Raw genomic sequence first — 19,429 nt, 5'->3', positions numbered from 1 at the left:
AGGGCATAAAGTTTCAGACACAATAACACCACTGTCAGCCATTTACAGATAGCAATTTAAAAAGGCTGGACACTTTTGCATTACACTGGCTAACAGTCTAGATAACGGCTACTTAAAATAGCTTTTTATATAATTCAGATTTTGTTTTAAAAAAAAGTAGACATAAGTCAAACAATGCAGGTATGCCATAAAACCTCTCAGTGTAGTGGAAATGGAAATGAGATGACTGCATGAAGGGTGACTGAAGGGTGTTCTGCAGTGTTTGAGAAATTACTTGTCAATCCTATGTTGCCCAGCTTTCTGCTCTGCACATGTTACTCATACTTTGTGGATATTTATGAAGCCAGAACCAGATTCTTTGAGAAGTTTTCAGGTTGTGATTTCAGTTCACATCAACAGCCAGGTGAACAACATTTTCCACATCCTTAATACCCCATTATAATTCTTGCATGCCAGTTTCTGGGCTGCTCCAAATATAAGTGATGTGAGTAAAATAGTATTCGTGGTGCTCATAATAAAAGAATTTTAAAAAGTGACCAGTTTTGGATTGTGTCTACGTAGTTCCACATAAAATGAGGTCATTTCTACTTGTGATTCCTCATTTCAGGTATCAGCAATACTGTTAAGACTAGCTGCAAGTAATTCAATCAAATCATTTAATAAAGAATTGAAGTTCAAAGAACAGAGGTAAATATTGAAATTCCAAAGGAAAACAACAGAATTTGTGAAAATTGAGTGTGCTGATTTGTTTAGGTCATCTGTTAAAAAAAAAACTTTGTCAGGCAAAGATCTCAGAAATTGACATTCAAATTTGTGAACAACATCCCCAAACTGTTTGTGTGTCAAGAGAGAGGATGGAAAAAGATATGTTGTAATTTGGTCCCTTCGGCTGTATAAAATCAAGCTGAAATTTCGCAAATAAAAATAAAAGCAAATATGCAGTTTTCACCTTTGGTCCAAGGGATGTTCCACTGATGATGACTCAAATGAAGCTATAAGAAATAATCCATATCAATATGTGAAATGATTGGGCATGCAGCTGCTCTATTAACAACATGTAGGTTTGAAATTCATACTACAGATTTTTTTTTCTAAAGGTCTGATCATTTGATGTCACAGAAGACAAAATGACTAGTTTTGCAGGTAGAGTCTGGTCTTTCACACTGGAGGGTAAAATGTATTAAAGACAGAATGTTTCCATTGTGCTAACCTGTTTAAGAAACTTTAAGTACGCCACCATTCACAAAAGTATACAATGTTCTCAAGCCCCAACTTCTAAATGATATCACTTTAGTTGAACTAGGTGCCCCTGCAATGGCTTCCAATTAATTTCAAAATTTTAATGATATTAATCACTTTTAAAGCATGAACTGGCCAGACTCCAGTATGAACCTCAATCTGACTTTGAATAGTAGCCAGCAGGATGGTCTGATTTCCCAAGAAGTGATTTATGAAAATCCTTTTACCGAGAGGACTGATCAAGTGTGTTGTCATTGTAAGCCAGACAAACCTTTGCAATAATGGAAATTTGTGTTGCAAAACAATACAATTAATTATAATGGATCCTGAAAAGCCTGTTTTAGACATGAGTAAAAAACAAATTCCTCACTGTGGTTGCTTGTTCTTCTTCTCTTTAAAGAGAGCCCACAGTTTCTAATCTTACTACCACAAGTTCGCACCGTGTCAGCCGTCTCCTCCCCTTCGGTGTGCTCTCCATAGCGACTATACGTCTCCATGTCAGAGAGAGCACTCTCCAGTGCATCCTCTTCATAGTCAGTGTGGTAGTCGGATTCTTCTGATGCAAGGAAAGAGTGGGGGACAGGAAGCACACTGTGGGTGAATAAACTGGAATATTTGGAGTGTAGAATGGTGATAAATACACGTGGGTGTGCAGGTGCATAAGTCAGAACATTAGAAATGTCATGCAGGGTGGACTTTGATGACAAATGCATTATAAATAGAGAGAACAGGAATAAAAACAAGTTTGAAGCTATTTGAGAAATCTACAACTGTTCTTATGCTTAAAAAATTATTGTCTTTGAATACGCTTCCAAACTGTGTGCAAAGCATGCCGGCTGCAAGAAACACTATAATGGAGTTGTCCTGATCTAGATTGCTGTGTGTTGGAAATTACAGCAAAGTATAATGGAAACTAACTGCATGAAAAAAAAATCTGCTGCAGACTTTTGTGCAATTTCAGCTTTTCAGTGAAGCACATCTGGTTTTGCCTTTTTTTTTTTTTTTAAGCTCGGCTAGTCCCAAAACCTTGGTTATGTTTTTAAGTCTTGATCTGCATTTTGTGCATCCACACAAATAAATAGTATCAAATGTATCACAGAAGGAGAAGCATTGCATCCCCTGGTTGTTGTACTCTCCAGTAGCATCTGAAAATAGAAATGCATTCATTAACTGTGTGGGATGCCTATTGTTTAAAAGAATGAGAACAGAAGCCATTTAGTCTTAAACATTACGGCCTCAGATCTGCAATCATAAAAGTGGCTCCATCCTGTTTTCAGCAATTGTTCTGTTGCCTTTGTTGTTTGTTATCAGGGAGGGGGAGGTTGCCAGTGTGAGTCCTGCTGTTTTACCCTTCATCCTTGTGTTGTTGCTCAATCTGGGAGTAAATAACTCATCTGTCTCCATCGTTCTCGTCATCTCTTGGTTAGGAGGCGTTTTGTCTTTCTGTGACATTGCTTGGAACAAATCTGGTACACAAAAATCTATTTTTGTGTACGTTAAGAGCAAACAATTTCATCCTTTTTATTTTTATTGTTATTACTTTATCAGCAAAAGGGGCTGAAGGCCTGAGGTTCAGCTAAAAATACTCTATTATCTATATATTATATTATATTGTTTTTAAGGGATTTGTAATATGAGCAATTATAAATTCATTTTTTGTCAATACAGTAGATTTCAGGCATGTGAGACTTGAATGTGGCTACTTACTAATATTTCAGTAATTCCACAGTAGGTTTTTCCCTCCATTGTTATTACTGAGTTACACTCATCAGCCTTAAATTTACAGCATTTAATATTTTGCTTATTAATTAAATGTCCAACTTGATTATTTTTGGCACAGAAGACACTACTGCAATTTTCTTCAGCATATATACGTCCAAACAGGAACTGAACTACTGTGAAAATGTCGTTAAATGTCTGGGGCTTTTTAAAGCTCTGACTTGTGTAAAGCTCTGCAGTAATAAATATTGCGTGTACTTTGAACTTAGAGCAGCATGACTACCTGGTATACCAATAAGTGGTACAAATTACTTGTTATCGAAGGCCGGAGGCCAGTACGAGGTTGCAGACCCAAAAGCAGACTCAATGCGAAATTGGTTCTTAACAAGACTTTATTTAAACAGACTGAACGAGATATGTATGTATATACAGAAGGTGGAGAGAGGAGCGGAGCGGGATCTCTGAAGGAGAGCTCTGAAACAGAGGAAAGGGCAGTTAATATCAGAATGGTGATGCAGAGAACTATAGGTGAGTAAAGATATGGCGGATGTTTCCCTACCTGCAAAAAAAGAGGTGAGAAGCTTCGTGGAGAGTATCAGAGTGAGTGTCCAGGCTGGATTGAGGAGCGAGTGAGTGTGTTGAAGATCAGACCTTGAATTCCAAGGGAGTCCAGCACAGTGTTGGTCAAGTTACTTGAAAAAAGTAATCAGTAACTAATTACTGATTACTTCCCCCAAAAAGTAATCCTGTTACTTTACTGATTACTTATTTTCAAGAGTAATTAATTACTTAGTTACTTTTTAAAAACACGATTTACAACCTGTATAGGTGATAAAGCGATAGATCTTTCAGCCCAATTCCACTTTTTCTGCATAATCCATCATACAAAATGTAATCAAATGGAAAAGTCTCTTTTTAAAACTTTTATAGTTTTATTAATTTTAATCTTTTAACTTTATGCATCAAGCAAAAATTTAATTATATGCAACATTCTCTGACTGGAAGAAATTTGTTTAATATTTAAACCTATTTTCTGCACATTCCAGCACATAAAATAAAATTTTTTTTTTGTGTTTACACTCAGTCTTTCAAATAGATGCAAGTAAAACACAGCAGAAAATAAATAAAGTCAAAGACTCAGCGGTCCTGTTGCTCTATTTTCACCTGTAAAGCAGGAGTTGGGTAGGCGGAGGTTTACCCTGGTGCAGGTGTGCCGCGGCGGTCAGTGGAAGGATACGGCAGTTTCTCTGTGAATTTCCCATTACGTCGTAGCGCACTCGGTGCTTACTTGGAAGTTTAGGGTTTTTTTCGCTGTAAAAAGATGTTTTCTTCCCACGCACAATGCTAATGGATGCTAATGTTTTTGTCACTTTTTATGGAATCAAACTTAAAGTAAGGCCACACTTTAATATTAGATATTAAGATATTAATAATATCTCATGGTTAAATGCAGAGAGGTCTATTAACACATATTGAGTGAAAAAAGGTGACTAAAGAAGAAACACTGAGTGCATCATGGGAATCCCCCAGCAGCCTAGACCTATTGCAGGATAACTAAGAGAGTATTCAGGGTCACCTGCTCCAACCCTAACTATATGCTTTATCAAAAAGTACAATTTTAAGCCTACTCTGTTAGGGGCCTGGATCGTTGACCCAGTGGTTTTGTGTTTTTGGTTTTTTGATTTGGTTTATTATATTTTTAGCTTTCTTTGTCTATTGGGTTATAGGGTTATTCTGAGTTTGGGTTCTCTGTGTGGTTTATGTTACAGTTTTAGTCTTTTGGCTTCTGTCTGTGTTCCTTAGTTGCTGTCTCCCCTGTCTGCTGTATCCCCTTGTCAAGTTCGCATCTGCTTCCTGTTTTACTTTGAAGTCTGTGTCTCAGGCTACTGTGTCGGTTTATGCATTCCCTCTCTCATTAGCCCTGATTTGCCCCAGCAGTGTTTTCCCTTCTGTCTCTCATTCACTAATTGCTCCCTCTGTGTATTTAAGCCCTGTGTTTAAAAAAGGCCTTTCAGGTGTTTTTAGGACATCCTGATAATAACGAATTATAGTAGTCCAGCCTAGAAGTAATAAAAACATTAACTCGTTTTTCAGCATCATGCAGATTCTTCAGTGTTACTGAAAACCAAAGTAATGCCATCCCGAGTAAGCATGTAATTAGATTTTCAGGGCCGAGTACAATAAACTCTATCTGCATGTGTGTTATCTTGGTTTATGGATAGATAAATGTGGGTGTCATCTGCATATCAGTGAAAATGTATTCTATGCCTTCTAATGATGCTGCCTAAGGGAAGCATGCATAATATAAACAGAATTGGTCGTAGCACTGAACCCTGTGGAACTCCATAATTAACCTTAGTGTGTGACTCCCCATTTACATGAACAAATTGGAGTCTGTTAGAAAGATATTACACAGTACATTTAATACCTACAGCATACTCTAATTGCTGTAATGAAATATTATAGATAACAGCACCAAACTCTGCACTGAGGTCTAGCAGGACACTCACAGAAATGAGTCCACTGTCAGAGGCCATAAGAAGATCATTTGTGGCCTTCACTAAAGCTGTTTCTGTACGCCGATGAGCTCTGAAACCTGACTGAAACTCTTGAAATAAACCACTCCTCTGCAGGTGATCCATTAGCTGTTTTACAATTACTCTTTTAAGAATTTTTGGGATAAAAAGGAAGGTTGGAGATTGGCCTACAATTAGCTAATACACCTAGAGATCGCTTTTTAATAATGTTTTAGCTACTGCCACCTGTGGAAATTAACTTATAAATCACTGAAATGATTTCCAAAAATATCCTGATTTATATTGATAGAATTAAAAACATTGCTGCACAGCATGGTGTGTCTTTACTCCTAATCAATCCATCACCTTAACTTTCTCAGCAAGGGGGTTAAGGCGTTTCCATAGCAGCCACCAGCCCGAGAGTGAGTCGCTGTAATTAGTGAGATTGGTTTCATCCCGGCTGCCCACATCAATAGCTATTACCACTTTGGCCCCCATGGAGCGCGCAACATCAGCTGGGAGAATCAGGGGAAGAAGACATCAAGACAAACAGCATACAGTACTGGTAAAATTAAAAATATATTGCTATAAGCAAACAGCTGAGCAACTACATCAAAGTACGGCTACTTTTAATACTTAATAAGGGAAGGTACAAACTGAATGTAACAAACCAGGCAGGTTGTTGATATAGCCTCCATCCATCAGCAGGTGTCCATCTTTTGGGTGACACAGACGAAGGTGAAATCCATGTTGCATGACCCAGTTTCAGGCAAGTGTTAGCTGTCACATAAGGGGCCTCAGTACAGGTTTGACCAATCCATGGACTGTAGGGTGCCCAGGGTACTGTGGCTGCAAAACAAGGCAAGATCATCACTCTGAGCACAGCCTGATCTTGAGGTCAATTCGCTGTGATGTTGACTGCGGAGGAACACTGTGATGTGTAACACAATCACCTCTGAATGATCCAGACCAGCAAACTGCTTAAAGTTCTGCTCTCTTCCTCACACCCCTCCTCTCTTTCACAACAGCCATTCTTCTTCTGTATCCCCAAGAGTCAGTACAAGCCATTCACAGCTTGTCTAACCATTGAACCCCTTGGCAGAACTATTATTCAACAACATAATGATGTGAAGTTATTACATCAAAAAATGCTTGCTCTAAGAAGACTGTTGCCTGATAACACACCTGATAATTGCTGTCATGTACTGAACAAGAGCTCAGTTAAAGGGGGAGGGGGTGTGTGTGTGTGTAATACTTATACTAGTAATATTAATAAGTCCATGACTTCATGTAATCAAGTTGACCTCACTGCATTAAGTGAATCAAAACTGTAGGTTCCTGTTATTATATTCATCATTGTACAGATAAATGAGTCCCAAATGATTAAAATATTTTTTTGAGAATTATTTTAAACAAAAATACCAACTCGGTTCTTGAATGAGAGCATGTTTTTCTACTTTATACATGAAATACATGTCATGAGCACTATACCAAACATCAATTTGCTCTCAAAAATCGCCTCAGTTCTCTGAGGGACAGATTACACAAGCGGACTGCACCATTTTAAAAACTCCTTTGACGTTACGGTCCATGATTATGTCATTGTCCAACATAATCCTTTCAGATTTATCAGCTGCACATTCATTGAACAAATCTCCTGGTCAATCACATCCCTAATGCGTTATGTCACAAAGAAAAGGCTGATGATGTTTGACTATCAGAGTCTCAGACTAGCCCATCTGCCACCATCTCTGTTTTTTTTATTCCATGTTCTTTAATATAGCAAAACGTTTAAGCAAGTATTATTATTGAGTGGCAGGAGGATCCCACAGTCACCCCCTCCCACCCCATTCTCCCGACTGATGCTTGATGTCACATTGCCTGTAAGAGCTTTCGTTTCTCTAAAAAATAAAGGCTCAGCACTGCATGAATTACAGTCTATCAGTGCTTTAAAGGTTTCTTTTAAAAAGCTCATTGTTTTGAGGTTCTTCTCCACATGGACCGCTTTCCTGCATGGTTCAGAAATGACTTGGAGAAAAACAGAAACCAGAAAGCTTCCAGTACCAAACTTGCCAATTTCACACAGAACTGGTTTTATTAAACTGCAGAATCTTTGTTAACTAAGTTATTTACCCTGTTTTTTTAAATTTGCTGGCAGAGGTCACAAATTATTATTTAATTTATTAATAAAAACTAATGACAGTGTGAACATGCCTTGATTTTTAAACTAACTAGATAGTACTGGTAAGTCCCTGTGAATGCAAAGCACTGGATTTAGGTTAAAAATATTTTGGGGTGTTTTTGCATCGCAGGTACAGCAGTAAAATATCAGACTAATTAACTAATGAATTATCAATAAATTAGTAATAAAATGAGGTTCATGCACTGTACATTGTGGACAAGAGATATTTTATTTTGTATTCTTATGGTCACAGTTATAATCAGAACTATCATTGATCAATCATTTAGCATTGTCGAATCAGTTGACAGAATAATCTTTGAATTATATCTATGTTAATCCGAGCAAATATTAATGTATACAGATTATCATCACTTTAATCAGTCTATTGTTGTTCTGTATCATTCTTTCTATCTGCTTAAGCTGTTGCACATCCTTGTATCCACTCGAACTTGTGGGTCCAGCAGGGCCTTGGTCCATCCACTTGCACATATTCAGGCGCATAACAACATGCACATAGTTATGTAAAACACGCACGTTCACACACACACTTATTAAGGACAGGGAGGTCGTCTCAGGACAGTCTCTCTGATAGATACACTATCACAAAACTGCACAACATAATACACACTTGTTTGTCTCTAAAGTAGCAGTTGATGTCTATATAAGGAGAACTTTTTGAGTGTGGGGAACTGTTAAAAACAAATGTTGGATTTGAAAGTGTAGCTCTAACAGCTCCTAGTAATACACCTCTCTCTTCTCCTGGGAACCAGTGAACACCTCACCTCCCCTACAGTAGGGTCCTGCTCGCCTAATCCCACAATAATGATGCAGTCAGCCTGACGGATGCACCTCTGTGTCCACGGGGTCAGTGTGTAGTCAGTCTGGTAAAGAACTATGCGATGGATGTCTTCTTGTTGGCCCAGCCAGCTGGACAGACGGTACTCATGGACACTAAAGAGGAAAGGAGTCCATTAATGACAGGCAGCATTGCTTTGCTGGCAGCATCCAAGACATCCATTTTCCTCTTGTGCCAATAGAGCAAATTTTAGCAGAATTTAATGAGCGTGAAAGACAAAGCACAAAGAAAATAAAAACCAACAGAAAGCAGTAAGACACTGAAAAATACTCATTTTATTTGAGGTTTGAATAAGAGAAGATTGAACCTGCAAAATTGCATAAAATGTTTGAATATGGCACAAAACATACCTGTCAAGTGCAGCAGCTCCAAGACGCTGTTTGATAATACCACTTGTCAGTAGAAGAGTAGGACCTTTATGTGAGAGATGATAGATTACACCCATGAATGTCTACTTCAAGGAGGTGTTACGTCCAGGTTACAGACAGCTGAAAGTGATTTGATTGTTCAGGTGCATCTCAGATCTTTTAAAGTCAAACATCCACCACATTGTGAAGCATTGGTGAAAGGATTTTATGTGATACATTATAATAAAGCAAGGAAAGGTACTACACTGAAAACACTCATTTAAACCTTCTAACTGTTTGTAATCTCTAAAGTCCTCCTCCTTATATGGTCAATCCCTAAAGCCCTTAATGCTCATTAAAGTGAAAATCTAATTCCTTAATTTGGTGTTAATTTGTCTGTACTGTCTTATTTAACCAAAATCAAATGAGCATCTGTCCTGAAGGCTCAGTTCCAGTTCAAATTAGGGTGCAAACAGGAATCCATAATACTTAAGGAGAGAGTATTTCCGTCATGGAAGACAGACAGCACATCTAATCCTGTCTCCATGCCTTGATAAGAAGTTTTGGAAAATGATAACAGAGTAGAGCTCTTATGTTTAACTCTCATGCCCTCCTCTTCTTTTTAGTCAGAATTTTGAAATCCGACGTCATCCATACTCTGTTGATGCATTTTACAGCTTTTCGACACCTTCGTGGACAAAAATGCACACATATAAAATCTGTGTGTGTGTGTGTGTAAAGGCATGGGTCTGCGTGGCATTGTTGCAGTCTCTCATCCTCATTTTTCCAACCATGTTTCATGACATCACATACAGAGGGTTTATAGTGTACAACATACATATTACAGTGGCACATCATATATGACTAAATGCATTTTACTTTAAGATTTTCAAGAAAAGCTCACTTACAAGTACGTAATTCAAGTTAATTAATTTTGAGTCTTGCTAGTCCACAGACCTACTGATGCAGTAAGTGTGTGTGTGTGTGTGGGGGGGGGGGGGGGGGGGGGAGCTAAGAATAACCTCTACCCTTCTACCCTTCATCTAAAACTGACGTCAACACGGCCATACTAAATTTGTCTCACAATCTTATTGCCACTATTACAGAAGCTCCAATGACAGCTTTTCTCCTCCAGGTAACAGTAACCATAGCATCCATTAACCCAGGTATTATTAGAAGCATTGTGACAGGAACCAGTCACGCCAGCCAACAGGGAGGTGGGTGAGTGACTTTGCTTTACACAGGTTGAAAATACCATTTTAGAGTTTAATATGAGAAAAACTTAGCTGTCCTGTTAAAATATTTAGAAGATACTTTAGAATCAGATTTGATCAATATCATCATGTTTGTATAGAAATTGGCCATAAACTCATTCTGAATATTTTCCATTTAATTGCATTTATCTCTTTATTATATTGTTTTGATTTTATACTCTTTTTAATTTTCAGACCCAACACTTTTGAGTATTACACGTTAAAATGTTTTACAACAAAGTAAACGCAGTTGAGTTATTCATGTTCTTTAGGCTTTGTTACTAAGCACAATCAATAGGAAATGCATGCTACATACACCATGTTACCATAAATATTCACTCAACCATCTGAATAATTAAGCTCAGGTGTTCCAATCACTTCCATGGACACAAATGTATAAAAATCAAACACCTATCCATGCAAACTGCTTCTACAAACATCTGTGAAAGAATGGGTATCTCTCAGGAGCTCATTGAATTCCAGCATGTTACAGTGATAGGATGCCACTTATGTTAGTTCAGTCATGAAATTTCCTCACTACCAAATATTGCACAGACAAATATTAGTGTTTTTATACAAAGTGGAAGTGACTGGGAAGAACAGCAACTCGAACTGCCACGAAAACCACAAAACAGGGTCAGTGGATGTTGAGGTGTATAGTATGCAGAGGTTGCCAAATTTCTGCAAAGTCAGTTGCTACAGGCCTTCAAATTTCATGTGGCCTTCAGATTATCTCAAGAACAGTGCATAGCAAACTTCATGCAATGAGTTTCCAAGGCCGAGCAACTGCATCTAAGCATTACATCACCAAGCACGATGTAACGGATTGCCAACACTGGACTGTAGAGCAGTGGAGGGATGGAGGGAAGGGGGATTATAGCGAGGGATTGTTTTTCAGGAGTTGGACTCGGCCTTAATTCCAGTGAAAGGAACTCTTAATGCTTCAACATGCTGAAGCATTTTGGACATTTTGCCCTCCACTGTCTGTATAGTGAAATACTTCATGCTCCCAACTTTGTGGCAATAGTTTGGGGATTGCCACTTCCTGTTCAAGCATGAAAGCTCACAAAGTAAGGTCACAAACACATGGATGAGCGAGTTTGGTGTGAAAGAACTTGAGTGGCTTACACAGAGTCCTGACCTCAACCTGACAGAACACCTAATTAGAGGAGAGACTGTGAGCCAGGTCACCTTACAAATCTGCTTCTGGAAGAATGTCCAAAAATTCCCATAAACACACTCCTAGACCTTGTGGAAAGCCTTCCCAGACAATTTGAAGCTGTTATAGATGCAAAGTGTGTACTGACATTTTAATAAACACTATGGATTCAGATTGGGATGTCACTCAACTTCCTGCATGTGAACACTATATTTTGCCAATGCAGTGTATAAACTCAACTGATAGGTTAATTTGTGTCAAAATAAAAACAAGTGTTCAAAGCGCTAAAATTGCAAGGATTAAAAATATAATTGGATAATTTCAGCAAGCTGTGTGTGTTGCATGCAAAAATTCAAACATAGCTCAAAACTGAATAAAACTTTATATATAAAAGCAAAAAACAAGAAACTCGAAGGGAGGTATTTTACTTGCAAAATTGGATCCAGTCAAATGGATCACAACACATGCAAAAACATCTAGTTATTAAGCAGGAAAACAACCCTAGACATACAAGGAATCTAGAGGGTTAGAGAATGAATGGCTTTACTGTCCATCTCAGTCACCTGATCCTATCCTAACGGAACTGCATACCACCTGCTAAAGACTAGACTGAAAACAGAGACCCCACAGCAACAAGAGCTGAAGGTGGCTGGGAGAAGATAATGGGGAAGGATAAAAAGGATCTGGTGGCATTAATGACTCAAAGACTTTAGGCACTCATTAACTGCAAATGACATTCTAAAACATCTACATAGATCTTGCTTTATTGATGTAAAACTAGACATACTGACCCTCTGGTGTGGCACATTTATGTAGCGTCAACCGCTTTAGCCATCTCCACATTATGTGTTTCAATATATTCAGGTTAATGTAAACTATCCTAATACTTAAAGGACTGGTAAATGAATTGATATACTGGATAACTCAACAGGGAATGAATATCTAATTTCCTTTTAATCAGATTAAAGGCCACTAAACAAAATGAGAAATGATTTAACTACTGTAGTGCGCACACCCACACTCCTCTGGCAGCCTGGCAAATGAATTTAGTGCATGCTTTTGACTAAATGCACTTGGAATTGTCCCAAAAAGAGCCCGAGACAAAGAGCATGAAGAAGATAAAATTATCTGGATTGTTTTTTATGCATATTCTATTTCAGCTGCCTTTTGGCTACATTTTTTGTTCTTTTTCCCCCCTTTGTTTAAATATATCCCAAGATGTACTGGTCTTAGTCTGTATTTACTGAAAGTAGAAAGTAGAACATACAGGAAATCCAGTCTCGTCAGCCATATGCAGTATACTGACAGCTAATAGGCAGTTCCATTTGTGATATTAACATTGTAATTTTTTTTTATATCTAACCTTTTAACAGGTTCTTATATGAAAACAAACAGCTAGTGTTGTTTGATACAACATGGATATTAATAGTCTTCCATCAACTCTTCCCCAGCTGTCTTCCCTCTGGCTGTCACGGTGCTTACCACTCCAATCAGGTCACCACGTCCGTACTCCCCTATCAACTCTTTCTTGCCATCCTCCTTCATGATTACTGAGCGCAGTCGACCACTCAGCACTATGAAAGTGCTGTCTGATTTCTCTCCCTGCCTGCAAAAAGAAAAGAAAATACAGATAACTTCAGTCTACTCCAAACAACTCACAATCACATTTCCAAATTCAGCTTCCCCTCCCTCGATTAGTATTTATTAACTTGTCCCACATGAACCAAGTAATGCCTGCAGTGTTACGAGTTGATTTCACACATGAGACACAAGGTCAGCAGAGGAATACCTGTAAACAGCCCTGCCAGCTTCGACAGCCATCCAGTCAAGAGCAAAGTCTATTTGCCTGACAAAAGATGACATCCTCTTCACCACAGCATGAGCAACATTCAGCACCACTTTGGGCTCCACTCGCATTATCCTAAGGAATAAAGAAGAATCCACAAAAGTAGAAGTAGCCATCTTTGTTTTCCCCTCCAACTCTACAGTGCTGAACATCACAACAGTGTGAGGATGTGTGTCCAGGTCACTCACTCATAAAAATGTGTTTTGGAAATAGAGAGGAAGCTGCAATCTCACTGAGCTCAAAGGAGTCGAGCACTTTTGTACATAAACACCGAAGCGAGAGGAATTACTCACCACGGACATCGGGAGAAGTCACAGCACACGAGCAGGGAGCGAGCACACGAAGAATGATTATTGTGACAGATGATTATTTGCATCTTTTGTCAATAAACACACTTTATTCTACACAGGAAGTCCTGCTTTCATGCTCGGACTGGAATCAAAGGCAGTGAACGGGGAGTGTTTCTTCTGTGGGAAAAAAGGACATTATGCAGACTCATGCCCAGCTCGGCCAAAATAGCAGGCCCGTCGGTAAACGTAGGGATGCAGTTACCTTTGGTTAAACACACACATCCCACAGATAGATTGGTCCAAGAGTTGTATTGCGGGTTGGAGCTTGTGGTGCCATAAGAACTGTTTGCACTCAGCCACTCCCAGTGTCTCGCCATCCACTCCATCTGAACCAATCACAGTTCCTGATTTGTCCTCTGTGTCGTTGTATTTAGCAAGGACTGAGCTCTCTCCCTTCCTCCACATGGATCCTACGATTATAGAATAGACCTGCTTTCTGGCGCGCCTCTCACCACCAGTCACCTGTATAGTCTTTCCAAGCCAGAACAGGAGGCCATTGATTGATACATAACCAGTTCACTAGCTGCCAGAATAATCCGCCCCTCCAAGTCCCCACTTGGAATCTCTCTGTCCATGGATTGACTTTTGGGGGTTAAACAAAATCACTGTTACGAACAAGTACCCCCTGCCGTTGCTTTCTTCTGCCTTTGAACTGTTACAAGGGGCCACCATTTTTACTAAGCTTGAATTAAGAAATGCTTTTCATTTGGTCAGGATCAGGGAGGGAGATGAGTGTAAGACAGCATTAAATATGCACCTGGGACATTTTGAGTACCTGGTCATGCCTTTTGGCCTCACCAATGGTCCCACAGTTTTTCAGGCCCTAGTGAATGACGTGTTGAGAGATTTCATTAATCACTGTGTTTTTGTGTACCTGGATGACATTTTGATCTTTTGAAGTCCTTGGCAGACCATGAGGGACACGTCTGCCAGGTACTACAACAGTTGTTGGAGAACTGACTTTTTCGTCAAAGGAGAGAAATGTGAGTTCCACCTACAGTCGGTCGCTTTTCTTTTTCTTATTGTCGATCAAGGATAGCTGCGGGTGAACCTGGCAAAAATCAAGGCAGTGGTGGAATGGCTAGAGCCCAGGACCCGTAAACAGCTACAGAGGTTTTGGGGATTTGCTCATTTTTACATCCGCTTCATCCATGATTTCAGTTGCGTTGCTCTCCTCTTGACATGCTTATCCTCTCCCAAGGTCTCTTTCCAGTGGTCTCCAGTGGCGCAACAAGCATTCACCCAGCTCAAGCAGAAATTTGCCTCTACGCCCATCCTGATTCAACCAGACCTCTCTGAACCGTTCATAGTTGAAGTGGACGCTTCGGATTCAGGAGTTGGAGCTCTGTTGTCACAGCATTCCAGGGGTAAGCTTCATCCATGTGCTTTTTTGTCCTGTCGTCTCTCACAGGCTGAGCGGAATTACGATGTGGAGGACCGGGAGTTGCTGGCCATAAAGCTTGCATTGGAGGAATGGAGGCATCTGGATGGACCACAAAAACCTTGAGTACTTGCAAGCAACCAAATGCCTCAACTCCCGTCAGGCAACGCGGGCTCTGTCCTTTACTCAGTTCAACCTAACCATTCCTTACAGACCCAGCTCCCAAATGTGAAGCCACATGTGCCTTCCTCATCAGGTGAGACCTTGGAGAAGGCTATCCTGCACGCGGCCTGCATTATTGGGGCTCTTACATGGGAGACAGAGACCCTGAACAGAAACACTCAGCAGGACATCGCACGATATTGCAAAGTCTGTTCTGGTGGCCATCTCTTGCTTTGGATGTCCAGGATTTTGTTTGCCCTACCTGTGCACGGAATAAGACGTCCAACTCTTTGGCTGCTGGGTTTCTCAGGCCCCTACCTATCCCGAGGAGGCTCTGGTCGCACATCGCCCTGGAATTCATAACTGGACTGTAATCATTTTCAGGTAACACCACCATACTCACCGGTTTTCCAAGGCTGCACATTTTGTTGCTCTGCCCAAATTGCCCACCACTTTAGAGACGGTGAGACTGCTTACGGATCATGTGCTGCTCCGCCTTCATGGCATACCTCAAGACACTGTGTCCGATCAGGGTCCACAGTTCAAGTCACTTAACACTTAACATGTCACAAAAAGAAATTTAAACGGATCAGAACACTGACACCAGCTGAATTTTCTCCAATTAACCCCTCACCTGCAGCTGGATGATTCCCAGCAGGTCTTTCTTAGCAGCTTGGAGGATTGCACTGCTTTTACCAAGATAGGTAGCATCAGCGTGCCCTCCACTGTCTGTATAGTGAAATACTTCAGATGGTGTGTGTTGCATTGTCACACTCTTCTTCAGACTAGACTACAAAGACAGGCACAGGAGAGAAACTACTATAGAGGAAGTAGGTAAGATGCAGCAGATATTGTGCTATTGTGTTACATTTACACACAAGACCTGTCACCACGCTTCAATGTAAAAAGCAGACCTTACTTTGTGAGTGATAGGACTTGACGGAGCCTCCTCAATGGTAACTCGAGCTCGTTCGCAGGCCATGCTCAGGTCATTACCTGTAACTCAGAAAACAAAGGATTAGGATAATGAGTACATCTGTGCAGGAAATTAATACAGCCATGTGGCATTTGATGATCGCTTATGTCCAAGGCAGTGACCCACCTGTGCATTCAGTGGGCATAGAGGTGGATCGCAGCTTCCTGGTTGAATGGCTGTCCTTTACACCATCTGTTTATTGCAAAGTCAAGTGCCAGTACTGGATCAGTTTCAATACAAGACAAAGCTGAAATTGAACGGCATGTAGTGCATGTTTGTGTGTGTGCTTGACCTGTCTCTGCAGTGTTTTCAGTGGTTCCGGCAAGTAACTCGTCCTGGAAGTGGAGAATAATCTTTCAGTGATGAGTCAAATATGGACGGGATAGGTAATCTTCAAGGGTTTGCTGGCAATTACAACTGTGTAGCAGATATCAAGTTAAAATAATTTTAAATAATTTCTTTTAAAATATGCAACAGAGCTCTGTACAGATGAAGTATATTCCTCATCAACAGTTTACAGTCACCAATAATGTCACTACCACACATTCAACAATATTTTACTTTATGAATTAATCTGTTTAAGGCTAGTTTGAAATATAGAATAACTAAAATCTAAAGATTTTTAAAGTACATTGAAATATGGACTTTTTAAAAAATAAATTTCCTATCTCTAAATCAAAGATTAGATTTAATAATCATAAATCCAGAGGTAAGTCAGATATATATGTTACTGCTCCCTGTTTCTGTTGAAATGTTATTTTATGCATTTTCTATGATCTATGATGGACCAGGTTATATTGCTGTGCTTAATGTTGTGTGAAATTAGCCTGTGCGTGTGTGTGTGTGTGTGTGCGTGTGTGTGTTCTATGCCTGTTGATACACAAGCACATAACAAATCGAGTGACACAGTCATCGTGACCATGTGTATGCACATAAATACTGTAGGTGTGCACTAATTAAATCTCCTCCTACTGGATTGAAGAGCTCAGTTGTTAGGCCCAGATAGTTATGCAAAGCCAAAAAGGTGACTCTTTGGAGGCGCACCATAATTATCTGAAACAGGGGGGGGGGGAAACACACACACAAAAAACTCTGGCAGAATATACTAAATATCATGTTGTAGCTACATCCAAATTAGATGTTTAATTGGAGAAAAAACAAACACTACATCATGCAATCTGTTACCTGAATGACGCGTACAAGTGTCTCAGGACGACACAGTTTTATATGGAGCTGGATAACCCTGGCAAAATCGAAGATAAGAATCAGAGAAATCTCATCCACATCTTTCACAGCTATCTATTTGGAACTGTCCTCTAAGTAATAAATTGGGCTAAGGATACTTTCCCCAAGGTTTATTACGTGACCTGTACGTGTACCTGTGCTTGCAGCATTTTAATGTGGCCTAAATAACTGTCAACACTTCAAAGCTCTATAACACAAGTGTGATAGTGTTTAAACGGTTTCTATGCAATGGCAACAAAGTAACAAGATATGAAAAAGTTATTCTATTGTAATAACTGATTTTTCTATACATTACATACGTGGTTTGAGTTCATTACTGCACAATCAGTTCCAAACAACATCAATCTGAGTGTGTGAAAAGGATGACAATGATGTATTTTAAGAAGAGAAAAACAAAGTTGAAAAGATGCAGCTTTAAATAAACAAATTACAGCAAATACAAAGTACATTAATTTTGTTTCAGGGGCATGAAGGTAATGAATAAACAAATCACACTGACACAGACACTTCAGAAGGCAAATGAGGACATAACCTAGAGAGAAAAAACAGGAGCTCACAGTGATAGTGTCCAGAATACTGAGCAGGCTGTGGACGCTGTCTCCGGGGAGGACATCCTTCACCACTGATTCTGTGCCATCCTGCAATACAAAAAAGAAGAATACAGGACATGATGCCAACAAAATAATATTAATAAGGTAAAAATATTTCACACTGTCTAAACAAATCTGCAGACATCTAGTTGGATGAAAGCAGGAATTTAAGCAAGCCAACAACATATTGGGATGCCACTCACTTTTTGTGATGGCAAAAAATGAAGTAGTTACTAATTATTCTACTGCCCTCTTGTGTTCATACTTTATCATTAGACGTAAACACGGAAACTGGAAAATAGAAAAGAAGACTGAAAATGAATGTAAATTAAATTAGGTACAGTTTTCAGTTGACCTCGCATTACACTTATTAAATGACCAGTGGACACAGCTGTTGACATGGAAATACAATATAAAGCAATTAAGTTTCAAGATTAGCTTGAAGAGAGAGTCAGATGCAGATCATCATGTCATTTACATACAGTCCCGATCAAAAGTTTAAGACCACTTGAAAAATGGCAACAAAAAAATATATATATCATGTATTGCATGGTTGGATCTTAACAAGGTTCCAAGCAGAGCTTCAACATGCAACAAGAAGAAATGGGAGTGAGACAAATCATTTTTTACAGCATGTAATTTATTGAAAACAACGCTTAAACTGAAACAGGCTGTTTTACAGCTGATCAAAAGTTTAGGACCACACCTTCAAAAAAAAACCTGTAAACCCCACCAAAACAGAAATCAAAGTTCCAAACATGAACTCAGTAATGAGTAGCTCCAAGTAGTAGAGTAGCACATTATTGTTGATCTCTTCAAAATGTTGTTGCAGCATGCTTGATTCAAGCATTTCCATGAGGTGAGTGGGAACATTTCTCCAAGTGGTGAAGACGGATGCACAAAGGGCACCTACTGTCTGAAACTGTTGTCCATTTTTATAAGCTTCCCTTGCCATCCATCCCCAAAGGTTCTTAATTGGGTTTAGATCAGGGGAACACAGAGGATGATCCAAAAGAGTGATGTTATTCTCCTGGAAGAAGTCCCTTGTCTGTGGGCATTATGTACTGAAAAACCCAGTCCTTACCAGACAGACGAGGTCCCTCAGTCTTGAGGGATGCTCTCTGCAACATCTGGACATTGCAAGCAGCCATTTGACGCCCCTGCACCTCCTGAGCTCCACTGAAGGAAACAGCACCTCAGACCATTATAGCGCCCCCTGCATCTCAGGTGGGATCTGTCATGACAGTAATGCTGAAAACCATCAGGACCATCAAGGTTAAATTTTATCTCATCAGAGAATAAAACTTTCTTCCACCTTTCCATGTCCCATGTTTGGTGCTCTGTTGAAAAGTCCAAACAGTTAGTTCTGTGGTTCAAGGAGATGAGACCTTTGAAGACGGGTTTTGTTTTTGAAGCCCTTCAGTCTCAGATGCTGCTAATGGTTATGGGGCTGCAGTCAGCACCAGTCACGGCATTCATTTGGGCCAAGGATTGTCCAGTGTCTTGACGGACACCCAATTGGATCCTCCAGCTGAGTGCTGGTGAAAGTTTTGGGGGTCTTCCACTTGACTTTTTTTGTTCTATAACCCTCAGGAACATTTAAGAAAT

General features: G+C 39.7%; 2 protein-coding genes across 2 annotated transcripts; both read right to left on the bottom strand.

The window, feature by feature from the left end:
• Positions 1-1,633: 1,633 nt before the first annotated feature.
• LOC146705683 (patatin-like phospholipase domain-containing protein 7) lies at positions 1,634-15,131 on the bottom strand. Its single transcript, XM_085463454.1, has 8 exons — positions 13,306-15,131; positions 13,061-13,192; positions 12,754-12,877; positions 8,863-8,926; positions 8,439-8,607; positions 6,146-6,323; positions 5,841-5,989; positions 1,634-1,795 (listed from the first exon to the last, which is right to left on the bottom strand). The coding sequence occupies exons 6-8, from the start codon at positions 6,228-6,230 to the stop codon at positions 1,634-1,636; spliced, it is 396 nt and encodes a 131-aa protein (XP_085319580.1). The 5' UTR covers positions 6,231-6,323; positions 8,439-8,607; positions 8,863-8,926; positions 12,754-12,877; positions 13,061-13,192; positions 13,306-15,131.
• On the bottom strand, positions 15,128-17,867 carry LOC146705682 (uncharacterized). Its single transcript, XM_085463453.1, has 6 exons — positions 17,789-17,867; positions 17,172-17,229; positions 16,279-16,321; positions 16,113-16,178; positions 15,930-16,006; positions 15,128-15,800 (listed from the first exon to the last, which is right to left on the bottom strand). Exons 1-6 carry the CDS (start codon positions 17,842-17,844, stop codon positions 15,633-15,635), a joined length of 468 nt encoding a protein of 155 aa, XP_085319579.1. The 5' UTR covers positions 17,845-17,867; the 3' UTR covers positions 15,128-15,632.
• Positions 17,868-19,429: the final 1,562 nt, after the last annotated feature.

This window comes from Copadichromis virginalis, linkage group LG7 (genome assembly GCF_057382275.1).
Source record: "Copadichromis virginalis isolate Kocher_CV1m ecotype Utaka linkage group LG7, C_Virginalis_male_GT1.1, whole genome shotgun sequence".
Lineage (NCBI taxonomy): Eukaryota > Metazoa > Chordata > Actinopteri > Cichliformes > Cichlidae > Copadichromis > Copadichromis virginalis.
Note: the sequence above shows the minus strand (reverse complement) of the source record. Positions and strands in the feature narration are given on the sequence as shown.

Excerpts from the sequence above, each read along its gene's own strand:
- LOC146705683 (XM_085463454.1), bottom strand. The coding sequence starts at position 6,230 with ATGCAACATGGATTTCACCTTCGTCTGTGTCACCCAAAAGATGGACAC. Across the intron at positions 5,990-6,145 it reads CTATATCAACAACCTGCCTG|CTGATGTTGCGCGCTCCATG; the intron begins GTTTGTTACATT and ends TGATTCTCCCAG. Across the intron at positions 1,796-5,840 it reads CCCTTGCTGAGAAAGTTAAG|AAGAATCCGACTACCACACT; the intron begins GTGATGGATTGA and ends TCCTTGCATCAG.
- LOC146705682 (XM_085463453.1), bottom strand. The coding sequence starts at position 17,844 with ATGTCCTCCCCGGAGACAGCGTCCACAGCCTGCTCAGTATTCTGGACA. Across the intron at positions 17,230-17,788 it reads GTATTCTGGACACTATCACT|GGTTATCCAGCTCCATATAA; the intron begins GTGAGCTCCTGT and ends CGATTTTGCCAG. Across the intron at positions 16,007-16,112 it reads TATGCCCACTGAATGCACAG|GTAATGACCTGAGCATGGCC; the intron begins GTGGGTCACTGC and ends TCTGAGTTACAG.